This window comes from Mercenaria mercenaria, chromosome 18, assembly GCF_021730395.1.
Source record: "Mercenaria mercenaria strain notata chromosome 18, MADL_Memer_1, whole genome shotgun sequence".
Taxonomy (NCBI): Eukaryota; Metazoa; Mollusca; class Bivalvia; order Venerida; family Veneridae; genus Mercenaria; species Mercenaria mercenaria.
In genome coordinates, this window is record NC_069378.1 from 56370411 (window position 1) to 56384127 (window position 13717).

At 34.0% G+C, this 13717-nt stretch overlaps 1 protein-coding gene across 1 annotated transcript in view; it reads left to right on the forward strand.

Annotated features, from left to right (window-relative positions):
- The window catches only part of LOC123538979 (cephalotocin receptor 2-like), a 46091-nt gene extending 34094 nt beyond the window's left edge, over positions 1–11997 (forward strand). Inside the window, exons 2-3 of the mRNA XM_045323421.2 lie at positions 9549–10562; positions 11448–11997. Of these exons, the coding sequence (XP_045179356.1) occupies positions 9554–10562; positions 11448–11737 (1299 nt within the window). The 5' untranslated portion in view covers positions 9549–9553 and the 3' untranslated portion in view covers positions 11738–11997. The remainder of the gene's footprint in view (positions 1–9548; positions 10563–11447) is intronic.
- Positions 11998–13717: the final 1720 nt, after the last annotated feature.

Consider the following 13717-nt stretch of genomic DNA (forward strand, 5'->3'; position numbering starts at 1 on the left):
CATTCATGCAGTGCTATTGTCTATTTGATACATTTGCGCACCGGAATATCCATACAGTGCTATTGTCTATTCGATACATTTGCACACCAGGACATCTACAATTTTCTTTTGTCTTCTTGATACTTTTTCACTCCTGGAAATCTATATCTTGCCATAGATAATTTAATATATTTTGACCAAGCCTCATCCCCTGCCCCAGCTAGCCCGATATGTAGACCACATGGCAATGAATCTCAGTATGTAGATCGCAAGCCAATGAACCGAAAGTGGCGTGTATTTTCTGTGTCGATTTGACAGAAGACAAATTGTGTCTAAATTCATTTGTCTTCCGTTTTTGGTCCTTTTTGGGGAGTTGTCAATTACTTGTGAAGTACAAGTCAACGTTTTGCTACCGCTTGATAATAACTGGAATGACGAGTAAATCGATAAGATTTAGCATAATTGTAACAAATAAACCTCATAAATTAACGCAAAAGACAAAACCTTTCGTTTTTATATTCTACGAATCTCGTATTTGTTTTAAAATGTTGGGCTTCATACACCAGTTTTTTTAATGAAATATTCCTTTTTTTGTAGCACAACTCTGTCATAAAGACGCCACATAGATTCCATGTCTAAAATTATCTCTGTGGGATCTAGCATTTTTACCAGTTATATTAAACGGGAATGAGTACAATAAATGTAAGCGTAGCTCACGTCTATGACTGTGAACTATATTATTTTTAAAACATTGCTTTCCAATATTCTAAAGTTGTTTGCCTTGATATGGCAGTTTTGTAGTTTTTATTTATAGTTACAGTCTGTCTTCTTTGAGTTAAAAAGGGTCTCTGTTGGATGCTCAGTTTTGATAAAAATGTAAGTATTAAGTTGACTAGATATCAGAGAAGGTTTTTATAGATTTTACTTTACTTCAATTTAAGTTCAAGGTTGTACTGTGAGGGCAATGGTCAAACAGGAAATATTTCCTGTCCTCTCAGAACTATTTTATATCTTAAAAATCGACTCAAATATCTGCCGGCGTGCAGAACGTAACGTTGAGTCATATTGATTCAAGATAATGTCAAATTGTGAGAATATAGGTAAAATAGGCTTATGTCAGCTCAATATCTTTCTAAACCGTACGTATTTTTGTCATAATGAAACGTCATGTCGGTCCAAGGTCAATGCATCTCTTTTTGCTAAGACCAAATTTAACTGATTGATTTCTCTATTCAAAGCAATCTTTAATGTAATGCTATTGCTGCCGTACACGAAATTTGAGGCTTTCAGGGCATGTTATGTTAAAGCTATATTCGAGTATAGGCATATCTGCGGCAGTATTCTACATTACTTTGAACCCTTTTTTCTAAAATCTTGAATTAAAGGACTTTTTGTTATTTCAGCTCGCATTATTTACTTACATTTTTCTTTTTCCTTTCGTTTTATACCAACAGTTAACAGCAGAAGGATCTGATTGTACAATAAATTTCTTCTGAAATTTTATGAGATTGCTTAAGTAAGTTTGACATGTGTTTTCAAAATTAAAAGTTAAATCTTGTTATGTTCTCCGCTTTATCGGAAATCATTCTGGCAGAATTACGCTTTACCAGATTTATTTAAAACAGTGAATGAGGAGAAGAAAACGGTATTTTTCGGTTCGTGCTTGTGTACATGTTCTTGCTTTATATTTCTTGTATCTTCAAATTCAAGTTGGAGTTTGATAGCTTTACATCAATATTGTTTATACGAGAACAACCGCTATTTCCCTTCCATGCAAAATATGTAGTAAATGTAATTATATATGAAATACTAAGTAATACTTCTATGTTTAATTAATTTCGGTAATAGAATTAGCAAATTCTTTGAAAAGAAATCAAATATTTTGTTTCATCGAATTCATTAATAAACTTATTTTGAAAACAAACCATGAAGATTTTGATTTCTGACTGCACGGAAGTCCCTTTTTCCTTTCGTTTTAACAGTGTCTGGAAGAAACACTAGGAGTTATACCTAAACCACAAGTTACAGACATTGATGTGGTAACCCAAAAGTTGGCATGGGACACCCGTGAGTCAGTCCAAACTACCTGCATTTGTCGAATACTTCTCTCCCCATAAAAAATTTTTAAAGTACAAATTCATTTTACTTTCAGAAACATAAATTCATCTATTTACTATACTTTCATACCTCATGTTTTTATTTCAATGGAAATGAGATGTGAAACCAAAATTTGTAGTCCTATTTGGCACCACATAATCTGTACTGTGTTGGTGCGCCTTAAAACCCAAATAAACGAATAAATATTTTTACTATACTTCCCAAGCTGAACATCTACGCATTTAGTCTATGTTTTGTTAACAGTATTAGCAAGTTGTGCTTGTACGCCTTTCAATTAGTCAGATAATGTGGTGTTTCAGCGCTTCTTCAGCGCTTCCTTAATGGCATCCTATTAATCTTACTGTCGTTAAAGGCAGTGGGAACGCATATCCGTATAATTACGCATACTCGTTAAGCAAATTTTGTTGAACGCGTACATTGCTTTCCATGAAAAAAATAAGTATGCCGAAATCGCATACTGAAAATCTATAATTTTCCAATTGCCGTCGGTGGTCCTATACCTTTAGAGAAATCTCTTATAATGCCCGATGACAAATATCCTTAACGAGACACTACTGTATCTGTTTATAAACAAATTAGAAGATACATCAGTTTCGCTCTTAATCAAAAGATTGTGTTTCTTTCCGATTTAATTTTTAAATCGGAAGTACTTGTTTTCAAATTCACCAAATTTATATCAGATGTACAAAAGCATTGTCTTTACTTCCGATTGTCTTTTCAAAGAAGCAGATGCTAAGAGGCACGGGTGTTGCACCTTCCATTACCTCTCATGAACAGACTCAATCAAACCGAGTCTGCTATTATTTTGCTTGGTTAATGCGCATTCTGTGCTTCCAAAGGATGTTCTTCAATATCTTATTTTACATTATCATGCTTTGCAAACATGTTTCGTTTAGTGTAATACAGTCTAAAAGAATACGCGTCACTGTTTAAAAGGTCTTGCAAAAGATAAATGATTTACGTATTTGTCCGTGTATCTCGACGATTTCTAATGACTACAATAGACAAAGATCTTAGTAATTGTGTCTGCACTCAATTTATCATCATGATTAATTTGTATTTGCAAAGAGAATTGTAACGTCTAAATCAGGACAGTTAACAAAACCAGTGAAAACGAGAATCTTGTTTTTATCAACCTTTGTCATCGGAAACTTACACATAAGAACGCCTTTAGACTATTAAATTGTGTATAACTTTTTTTTTGTAAATCCTCATGAAATTTTGCTGAGCCGTCTGTAGTTGAAACATACACAAAACGAAAAAAAGGCATTTTCAAGATTAAGTACTTACTAAATTTCAGATTTGAAATTTTGTTGAACAAGGACCAAGGAAAACATGTTTTTTTCTCTTCGTTAGCTTTAACATGCACTATGCCTTAATTTAGACATTAAATAAATATACTACATATTAGTCAATGTGTGACTTTGTCTTCAATGGCTATCAGCCATTTTACTTAAGAACGTAATCCAGAATTCATGGCATTTAAATGTTGTTTACTAGACAAAAGGTGTGAGTGAAAATTTCACTTATGTGAGCTCAAACGTTACTTATATTTTATAATACTAGTGCTTATATCGGCTTTAACATGTGAGCCGCACCAGTTAGAGAAACTGTTAGCGAACAGCATGGATCCTGACCAGACTGTGCGGATGCGCAGGCTGGTCTGGATCCATGCTGGTCGCAAATGCACTATGTTTGTTTTCTCATGGTGCGGCTCATATGAGGTAGATTAATTCGAATTCTAAATAAAGGCATTTCCTTGTTACAAAGTAATAAGCCGTATTGTTCCTTAAAGGTGTTTTTCACAATTATTTCTAGCGGACAGAATTTTTTTTAACTTTGCATATTTATAGATTGATGTATGGCAAGTTAAAATAAAAAATAAAAATGATAGGTACCCGTGCTTCTTTTTTCAATATTTAAAGTTTATTAAGAACACCAAATCGGTATTTTTGTCTTAAGAAACAATACATACATGTCATAATAAAACTACTGCAAACAATTATTTATTCAAAGTTTCACTCTGATGTTACTGTTTATGCATCACAATTAATGAAACCACTATAGCTATGCATAAAATGTCAACATATAGATATATTAACTCAGAAAAAATACTCTTGATAGATGTCGAAAGTATCTGGAACTGAGAAAATCACGAAGTATTTCTTAATGATATGAAAAATCTAGCGGACAGAATTTTACCAAATTTTATATTATGTAAGCTAAAATTAAGACAAAAAAATCTAAACCAAAAAAAAAAAAAATAATATCAACCCGTGCTTGTTTTCAAGAAAAATTAAAAAATATTCACTCCACCCACAAAAGTATTCTTTCATTACCCCACCCACCTAAAAATTATGAACATTTTTTTCTTAGAAAACAAATTACACAATGTTATTATCAGTTTCTTAACCAATTTTCTTACTCACATGCGGAACAATGCTCCTTTAAGGTTGCATGCCTCTAGGTCAAATACTTTTTGGGATACGTGCTACACAAGCTTTCACATGCCATTTACGTATATATTTGACCACGTCAAGGGACATAAATCTGTTTTTACTAAGTGAAACCTCAAATAAAAGCACTGGTGCACAACTTCGCATGCTGAATTTAATTCTTGTTTGGTTTCATGACTCTTGGCGCATATACTTTTGAGGTACATGCGGCACACATGTTTAGACCCTTTATGTACAATTTGACTGTCAAGGGCCATAACTATGGTCTTACTATGCGAAATGCGAGATGGGGCACATAAGTATAACAACATTTTTAGGAAGTCACATTTGAACTTGAAGGAGATATATCTACGTTAAGATTTTCTGGAATTTTATTTGACTTGGAGTCGGCTGCATCATTACTGGACGAAATAGTTTACTTTCAAATTGGCTGTCCACATTGTATTCGATTCGAGCACTTCCTACAACTACTCATCCAATAAAACACCATCACTTTTAAAGGTAAAATATGGATGCACGACCTATATTGTCAGTACATACGATATATTTTGCGCGAGTGCCCTCATATCCGACAATTATGCACTTTCGGCGGCGAATTCTGAACTTTACAGTGGATATCGCTTGCTGCACGATTGAGCTGCGGACAAAATATTGTGATGAACTCCTTTAACAAGGAAACTGGCTTTTAATTTGGCCACCCCTTTCAATTGTGCTTTTTAACAGATGAATAGTGTAATGCACACAAATGTTTTGTTTTTCATAAATCAATGTGTTTTTTTTTGTGTGTTTTTTTTGCATTCCTACCACCAAGTTTCAATTTCCGAATTTCAAAATTAAACTTCTCGCTTCAAATTCAAAATAAAGCCAGAACTTTTAGAAAATATAATTATTAAACATTATCAGTGCAATATTTGGTATGCAAATTGCTTCGAAAAGCAGTGGTTTTTGTTTTGTTTTATTTTTTTGAAAACATTTAATATTCAAGTATAAAGTTTCATTTCTTTGCTATAGGCAACATGGCGTCTACATAAAAACAAAGTCACAGGTTTTGTTTTGCTGTGCAGTTTAATAAGAATAACTGTGTGGATTGTTAGACTCGTTAAACTCTTGTATGTCATTATTTATTCAGTTATGTCAAATGGGTACCATAAGCTTTGATGGTATTCTATGACCGCTTTGTTTTGTTTCAAATATATTTCAGTTACAAAATGTTAAGATGCTTCACTGCAACGACATTTTAGCCACATATATATTTTAGTATTTTACAAACATGTAAAACAACTAGGGCAAGGATTTCGACTTGTACACAGAAAAAAAGACAACACTTACATAACAAGGGCAAAACAAACAAATAAAGGAAAACTTATGGGCACCGCTCTGTAGCGGTATGTGGCTAAAGATATCACTGAGTAGTTTATACAAGCTGATGAGCAGCAAACCCAATTTTAATGCCCACATATTATCTGGTAATAAAAGACATGACATAAATATGACAAAAGTGCGCATGTTAGCATGCGCTACTAGCATGCGCCTTCTGGTTTTTATCAAATTATTATGACACATTAAGTAATTATCAGTAATTTTCATATTCTGGTATTCCAGTGAATTACAATTCCAGTGTTTCCAACACTACCTGAAGAATTAAAATTTTGAATCTTATTTGTGCATTTGCAAACAAACAGAAAAGTTAACACGGTCGATATTTTTCAACAAAGCAGTTTCTAGGAATTCTATAACAAAATCTGTCTAAACGTGATAGAATGTCAATTTAGGTGTCATATTTCAGGTACAAAAATATCCTTTGTCGCGATGTTTTACTTACCTCATGACGTCATATTTGCTCGGTGGCTACTCATAAAAAGCTCTCGTTGATATGCTTCTGTTCTAACAGGTGTACTGAATTATTGATTTCTTACATTTAGGATTAGCATCAAAAGTTAAAATACTGACATGAATGAGAAAGAAAACAGTAACTATACCTAGTATATAGACTGCAGTAATTTTCGTTTCAATACTAAATACATTAAATGACCAAAACACAATTTATACATACCCAAATATATTGAATATCTAAATGAAAATAATATGAATATAATAAAGAAAATTGCGTTGAACATTTGAAAAATAATTCATATAAGTTTAGTTGATAAACGTGACAGATGCAAATCCAATACGTAAACATGTTTTGTTTATTTTCCCATTAACATTATCTTTGATCCTTTGACAATGCGTCACGGTGGCGCAAATATCCATTATTTTCCTAGAAGATTCATTTACCGCCACGGGGTAATTCATTTCTTTACAGTGGTGTCAGTCGTGTCAATTTACATGGAATGCATTTGTATTTCGGCGTTATTCATGTCCATCTACGAAACGCCTTAAATCCCGTGATATCTCGTGAGATATCGTCACAAATGTGGATTGTCGTCATTAGTCAATCATCGATCGATTCACTCAACAGCAATTGTTCGGCCTGAAATGTAGGAAGTATTGTATTAAGTAGAACTATTTTTCCCGTAAAAGCATAAAAATATCACTGATGGTTATCACTGATGAGCTTTCAGGACTATGTTTGCTTATTAAATATAGAATCGTACACGGTGCAATAACTGGTCCATAAAGCAGATTATATATCTGAGTAATAATCAGTAAAATCCATGTAATTTTGAAGAGAAACCAGCTTAAGAAAATGTTAAGCAACTTAAAAAAAATAATTTCAATGATCGGAATCAGGTCTAAAATGGTAGAAAAGAAGAAAACTGCATTATGATTTGACAACCTCTGCTAAATCACTCAAATGTAAAATCAATTTCGAATGCATTGCTCCTAAAAAGATAATCATATCAGTGTTTACCATACCACAACCATATTTGTGCTGTGACGTCTGGATAATGACAAGTCAAAGTACATTTAAAATTCAAACAAAATCAATAAGGATTTTCTACAATAACGATGTTTTTATATCGCACGTAACAACATAAGTAAATAATGCAAGTGTGCTCACATCTAAAGATTCCGTAAAAGCAGATTAAGTAAATGTACGGTTGATTAAGTTACAACAAGGAAACTAAAAGTAAATTATAAGAGTACGTATTTGTAGAAATTACTAATTGCCATTATGGGTTGACGACATTTCTGAATGCGTGATTTGATTCCAAACGGCCAACTGCAGTTTCAACAATCTCTTTATGATATATGTGATAGAAACAACTATTAGAACAGAGCTCTTTTTTTCAACGCCAGCAATAGGTTTATAAAATGAAAGTAATCACCAGAGAGCATAGATAGTCGTTACAAGTCAACGAATGTAATCATTTTGTCGTTTCATAGCAAAGAAAACGTATTTATAAAGAATTAAATTATCTGAACCTGGATATTTTTATGCCCCACCCTCTTCGAACAAGGGGTATATTGTTTTCTAGATGTATGTTGGTCTGTCTGTCGGTCGGTCGGCATGTAGACCAATTTGTTTCCGGATGATAACTCAAGAACGCTTGGGTTTAGGATCATGAAAGTTGATTGGAGGGTTGGTCATGACCTGCAGATGACCCCTATTGATGTTGAGGTCAGTGGGTCAAAAGTCATGGTCACAGTGACCCGGAACAGTTAAAAGTTTTCCGGATGATAACTCAAGAAGGCTTTGGTCTAGGATCATGCAAGTTGATAGGAAGGTTGGCCATGACCAGCAGATGATTCCTATTGATGTTGAAGTCAGTACGTCGATGGTCAAGGTCAAAGTGATCCGGAACAGTTAAACGGTTTCCGTATGATAACTAAAGATTGCTTTGGCTTAGGATTATGAAAATTGAAAGGAATGTTGGTCATTAACAGCAAATGACCCCTATTGATTTTGAGGTCAGTAGATCAAAGGTCAAAGTCACTGTGACTCGGAACAGTTAAACGGTTTCCAGATGATAACCCAAGAACGCTTGAGCCTATGAACATAAAATTTTATAGGGTTGGTCATGACCAGCAGATGATGAGGTCAGTAGGTCAAAGGTCAAGATCACACTTACCCGGAACAGTTAGACGGTTTCCGGATAATAACTCAAGAACGATTGGGCCTAGCATAATGAATATTGATAGGGAGGTTGATCATGACCAGCAGATGACCCCTATTGATTTTGAGGTCAGTAGGCCTAAGGTCAAGGTCACAGTGGCCCGGAACAATTAAACCATTTCCATACGATAACCTGAGAACGCATGGGTCAAGGGTCACGAAACTTGATAGGGAGGTTGTTCATATCAGCAGATAACCCCTATTGATTTTGAGGTCAGTAGGCCAAAGGTCAAGGTCACAGTGGCTCGGAACACTTAAACAGTTTCCGGACCATAATTTGAGAACGCTTGGGCCTATGATCACGAAACTAAGAGAGGTTGATCATGGCCAGCAGATGACCACTGTTGGTTTTGAGGTCATTAGGTCAAAGGTCACATTGCAGCAGAACAGTAGAACTGTTTTGCCAAATAACTAGAGAATGCTTTGGTTTAAGATCACATTTGATACAGAGGTCACTTATGACTGGTAAATGACCCATGATTATTGATTTAAGGTCAGTACGTCAAATGTCCAGTGGATAGTGACCAGTAAATTGGCGTTGTACATATCCACTACTTTTCTTACTGCGAAAGTTTTGGTCGAACAATGAACTACTTATGTGGTTATAGACTATGTGATAAATAATCTCATTTAAAAGTCAACTTTCTCAGTAAAAATTTTTTATCATATATTTGCACATAACAACATATCTAAATTTCAGGCTAAATGACTGATCAGATGAGAAGAGAATGATTGTATGGAATATAAAATTGTTGTTCATGATATTCAACAATAAAATGAAAAATAAAAATAGCCATGACATTGAGTCAAATACATCAGCCTTTTTAGAGCTTCAATGGACCGGTCTAAAAGAAGACATACCTTGTATAGAAGAAATCATAAAAATGACGATAAATTTGTATTTTATTATACATATGTTAATTCCCTTTTTTCAGTTACCATGGATCTTGAAGAGATAGAAATAGTCGAGAACCTGCAAAACATTGCCATAGACACGTCAACACAAGAGACAGAACGAAACGAAACTAATGGCGTTGGTCACCATAGTAACGATTTATTTGTTGCTAAAGTCGTCGTTCAAACGGTCATTTTGACGTTGGCCATATTTGGTAACACCTGCTTGTTTTTTGTACTGCGCAGACGCAAAAGGAACTTCACTAGAATGCACGTGTTCATCACACATCTGTGTTTTGCCGACATGTTAGTTGCGTTCTTCAACATTTTACCACAGCTAATTTGGGAAATTGTCGGAGAGTGGAAAGCAGGTGATTTCATGTGTAGGTTTGTGAAGTTCATGCAAATATACGTAATGTACTTATCAACATACGTGCTTGTTCTCACTGCATTAGACAGACGTCGTGCAATTTGCTCACCATTACTTAGCCACACGTGGACTTATAAACTTGTACATCTGTCAGTTGGTGTGGTATATATCTTGTCTGCTTTTCTTAGTTTACCACAGGCGATTATCTTTAAGTATCAGGAAACTGTGCCTGGAACCGGACAGAAGAATTGCTGGGTTCATTTTCATCCTGAGTGGACGCTGCAAGTCTATATTACTGCATTTACAGTTCTAGTCTATATACTTCCACTTGGCATACTTATATACGCATACGGCTCCATATACTACACAATATTTGTGAGACAGAAAGAATCAAAAAGAGATTTTTCAAAAAGAGAACTTGTAAAATCAAAGGATAATTCAGTAATAGAAAAGAACGGTGTACCAATTAGAAGACTGAATGTCCCTTCATTTACAAGTGGAAAATCTGGCAGAAATCGTGGTCAGTCGATGGTTCCTCGCAGTAATTCATTTGCTGGCTTTACACGCGCCAAGATGAAAACTGTGAAACTGACTTTAGTGATCATCCTGGCGTATATTGGGTGCTGGTCCCCGTTTTTCATATCACAACTCTGGTGGCTGTATGACGAAACGGCACCAGCAAGCCGTAAGTTGTTGTATTTTTTTCTTGTAAAATTTTAATATTTGTGCAATGGCTAACCACAGAACGATAAAAATAGTCCTAAAGTTTAAATACCTAGTTCTAGTTTTACTTGTAAAAATGTTAGATTTGTGCAATGGTTATCGACAGAATGGTGAATAAACAGTCCTAAAGATAAAATATCTAGCTCAAAGCAAAAATATAATTCATTCCTCTTATATAATTGCTATTTATTTAAACTCTTGAAACTGACAACAAAAATGTCTCGAGTATTAAGTTCCAGGGATATGAATTCTTGGGCAAATATTTCAACGGTATTTCATATACAACACATACATGTCTAGCAATTTTGATACACTTAATGGCACATCTGACAGTTTTTCTGATAGACAGAATTTTCTGAAATTTGGCTCATTTGTTGACTTCAACAACTGAATAAAAACTGTCAATAAAATATAGCTCACTGTGTTTGTTTTAGATTTATTGCCTGTACTTATATTTACAGTCGCAATACTACCAAAATATACAAAAAGCACTATTATCGAAAATTAATTCTTAATTTTTTATAACTCTTTAACTGAATTAATCTCAACAGCGCTTTAAAGCAGAGTTGACAAGAATGCTAAAATTACTGCTAAAATTATCTTTTTAAAGAACGGTATATGCAGATATTTTTCAAAATAAATTCCTGGATCCAGTACATTGCAATCTTTTCAAATGTGTAAAAATAAGTATTGGCAACGGTGCTCATGTGGAAGAGAAAATAACTTCTGGTTAGAAGTTTAGCTTAGGTTGCCCAAAACTCGTAAAATTAGAAGTTTTCGACTTCAGAAATAATGTGGCCGACATAAGCTGCCAGATGTGCTTTAAAGTAGAGTTTTATAATTTCAGATAGTGCAATCGTTATCATGATACTACTCGCAAGTCTGAACAGCTGCTGTAACCCATGGATATATATGGCGTTCAGTGGATCTATTTCTTTCCGCGTATTCTCTTCTTGCTGTTCGTGCTGTGGTAACCAAAGTACATGTAGTAACAGAGCGAGCAGAAGTGGCTACGAAAATCAACGAATGTTGCCGAGAACACATTCTGTGCTTACAACACCATTAACACCGACGCCTTCAACCTCTTCAAAACTGATCGTTCCAAATACAATAATTATTGAAAGTAGTTCAATGTAAAACACTCACCTAATACATACTAAAAGTTAAATAAATGTCATCACAAGGTGATGCAAGATTAAACAGTGGAAATTGATCAAAGTGTCTCAAAGATCTGGCACAGTGCTACCTTAAACAGAAAAAAATGCGATAGGATTTACGTACAGCGTGATTGGCATGTGTAATGATCTAACTGCTATTGATATTGTAGACATTGGGAAACACATCTTTGCATTCATATCTCACGGTTGTTCAGACATATTTTCCAAAAAAAAAAAAAAAAAAAAAAAAAAAAAAAAAAAAAAAAAAACAAGATGAAAAAAAGAATGCCAATGTATAACTTAGAAATAGATGCTGCTAGGAGGACAATTGGTTTTCAATTGATTAAAAGGCAGATTCTTCGAATTCTGCCAAACAACAAATATTGTTAATCAATCCTGCTTACAGGGAGATCTTAAAACTACTAATTATGGAGTCGAAAGAAAATAGTCTGATTATTTATCATGTACATTTTATCGTGCTGTATTATTTCTATCAAATCTGTATTTGATTTTAATCAAACTTGTTTCCCGGAGTCTAGAAAATCTAGAAACTTGATAATGACTGACGCATCCCTACATGTCTATTGTGTTACGCAAATTGAAATTGCTCAAATAGGCCATTTAGAAACGGCACTATTTATACAGCAAAGGTAAGTTATGTTAGGCGTAAAGAAATGGATTGTTTCCGGTATCCCGACCTTCCCTAAATGTTTGGCCCGACCCTCATTTTTCGACACAAAAATAATTTCCGAAAAGTCCCACTTAATAAAAAGAAACTTGGAGAATTTTTTTTCAACTTTTTAACAAAAATTTGCAAAACTTTTTATGCTTTAAACATGGTCAGAGATGTTAGACATCAACTTACTGCTGGTCTAAAGGCATTACTCCCTTATTTGTATTCATTTTTCGACACAAAAATTATTTCCGAAAAGTCCCACTTAATAAAAAGAAACTTAAAAAAAACCCCAAAAATTTACCGACCTACCTACCCTAATTTTATTTTAGCCTGTTACCGGAAACAAACAATTTTTTATTTTATTTATCAGTGTCTTTTTAGTAAAGTTTAATGACAATGTTTTTTGTTAATCCGTAACTTTGTTTTTATCATAATGATATGTTAAAACATACAAAAGGTTGTTGAAGTGACAATAAAATGCTTTTTATTGGGTGTCTTCTGTCGTAATGTGTTCTTCTTATATGCATTGTTGTAGTGTTAAATATTGCATTAAGATTGGTGTTTTCTTTCATTTAAGAAATAATAAGTTCCCAAACGTGATTTATCGTAGAATAACCCGAGTTTTGAGTTCTTATGCGTAAGAATATATCACGAAGGCCGTAGGCCTGAGTGATATATTGTTTCGCATAAGAACGAAAACCTCGGGTTATTCTACAATAAATCACACTTGGGAACTTATTAATTCGATTCTAACACGACATACTAGTATCAACAGTGTTAGAAAAAAAGGTAACTACTTATGGGACTGTGCTACGCACCTGTATCAGATCACGCGAGTGGTTTATTGCAAACAAACTCGAGATAGATTTTGCTCTACATGTACGTAGGTTATTTGCTGGTCGTGTTAGAATAAATAAAAAAAGAGTTCGAAATAGAAAAAATATGTTTGATAGATTTAAAACGGAAATAATGTATGAAGATACCACATTCAATCTTGAGTTGTATGAAGATTTTTGTAGTACAAGAAACCACCATTGTTGTAAATGTCTCATTTTGAAATTGTGAGAAGTCTAAAAAATAAATGTATTTTGCTAAACTGTGACATCACGTCTTCTTTGAAAGCATTGGTTTTCTTTTCAGTTATGTAATTTAGAAATTTAGAAGCTGCACTTGCCCCTTATATTACAATATGCCCGTTACCATCCTGGATAGAACTGACCTATCTATAATTGTATTCAACAGGTACTTAGTTACGAAAAATGGCGGTCAAGCAACAAAGAAAAG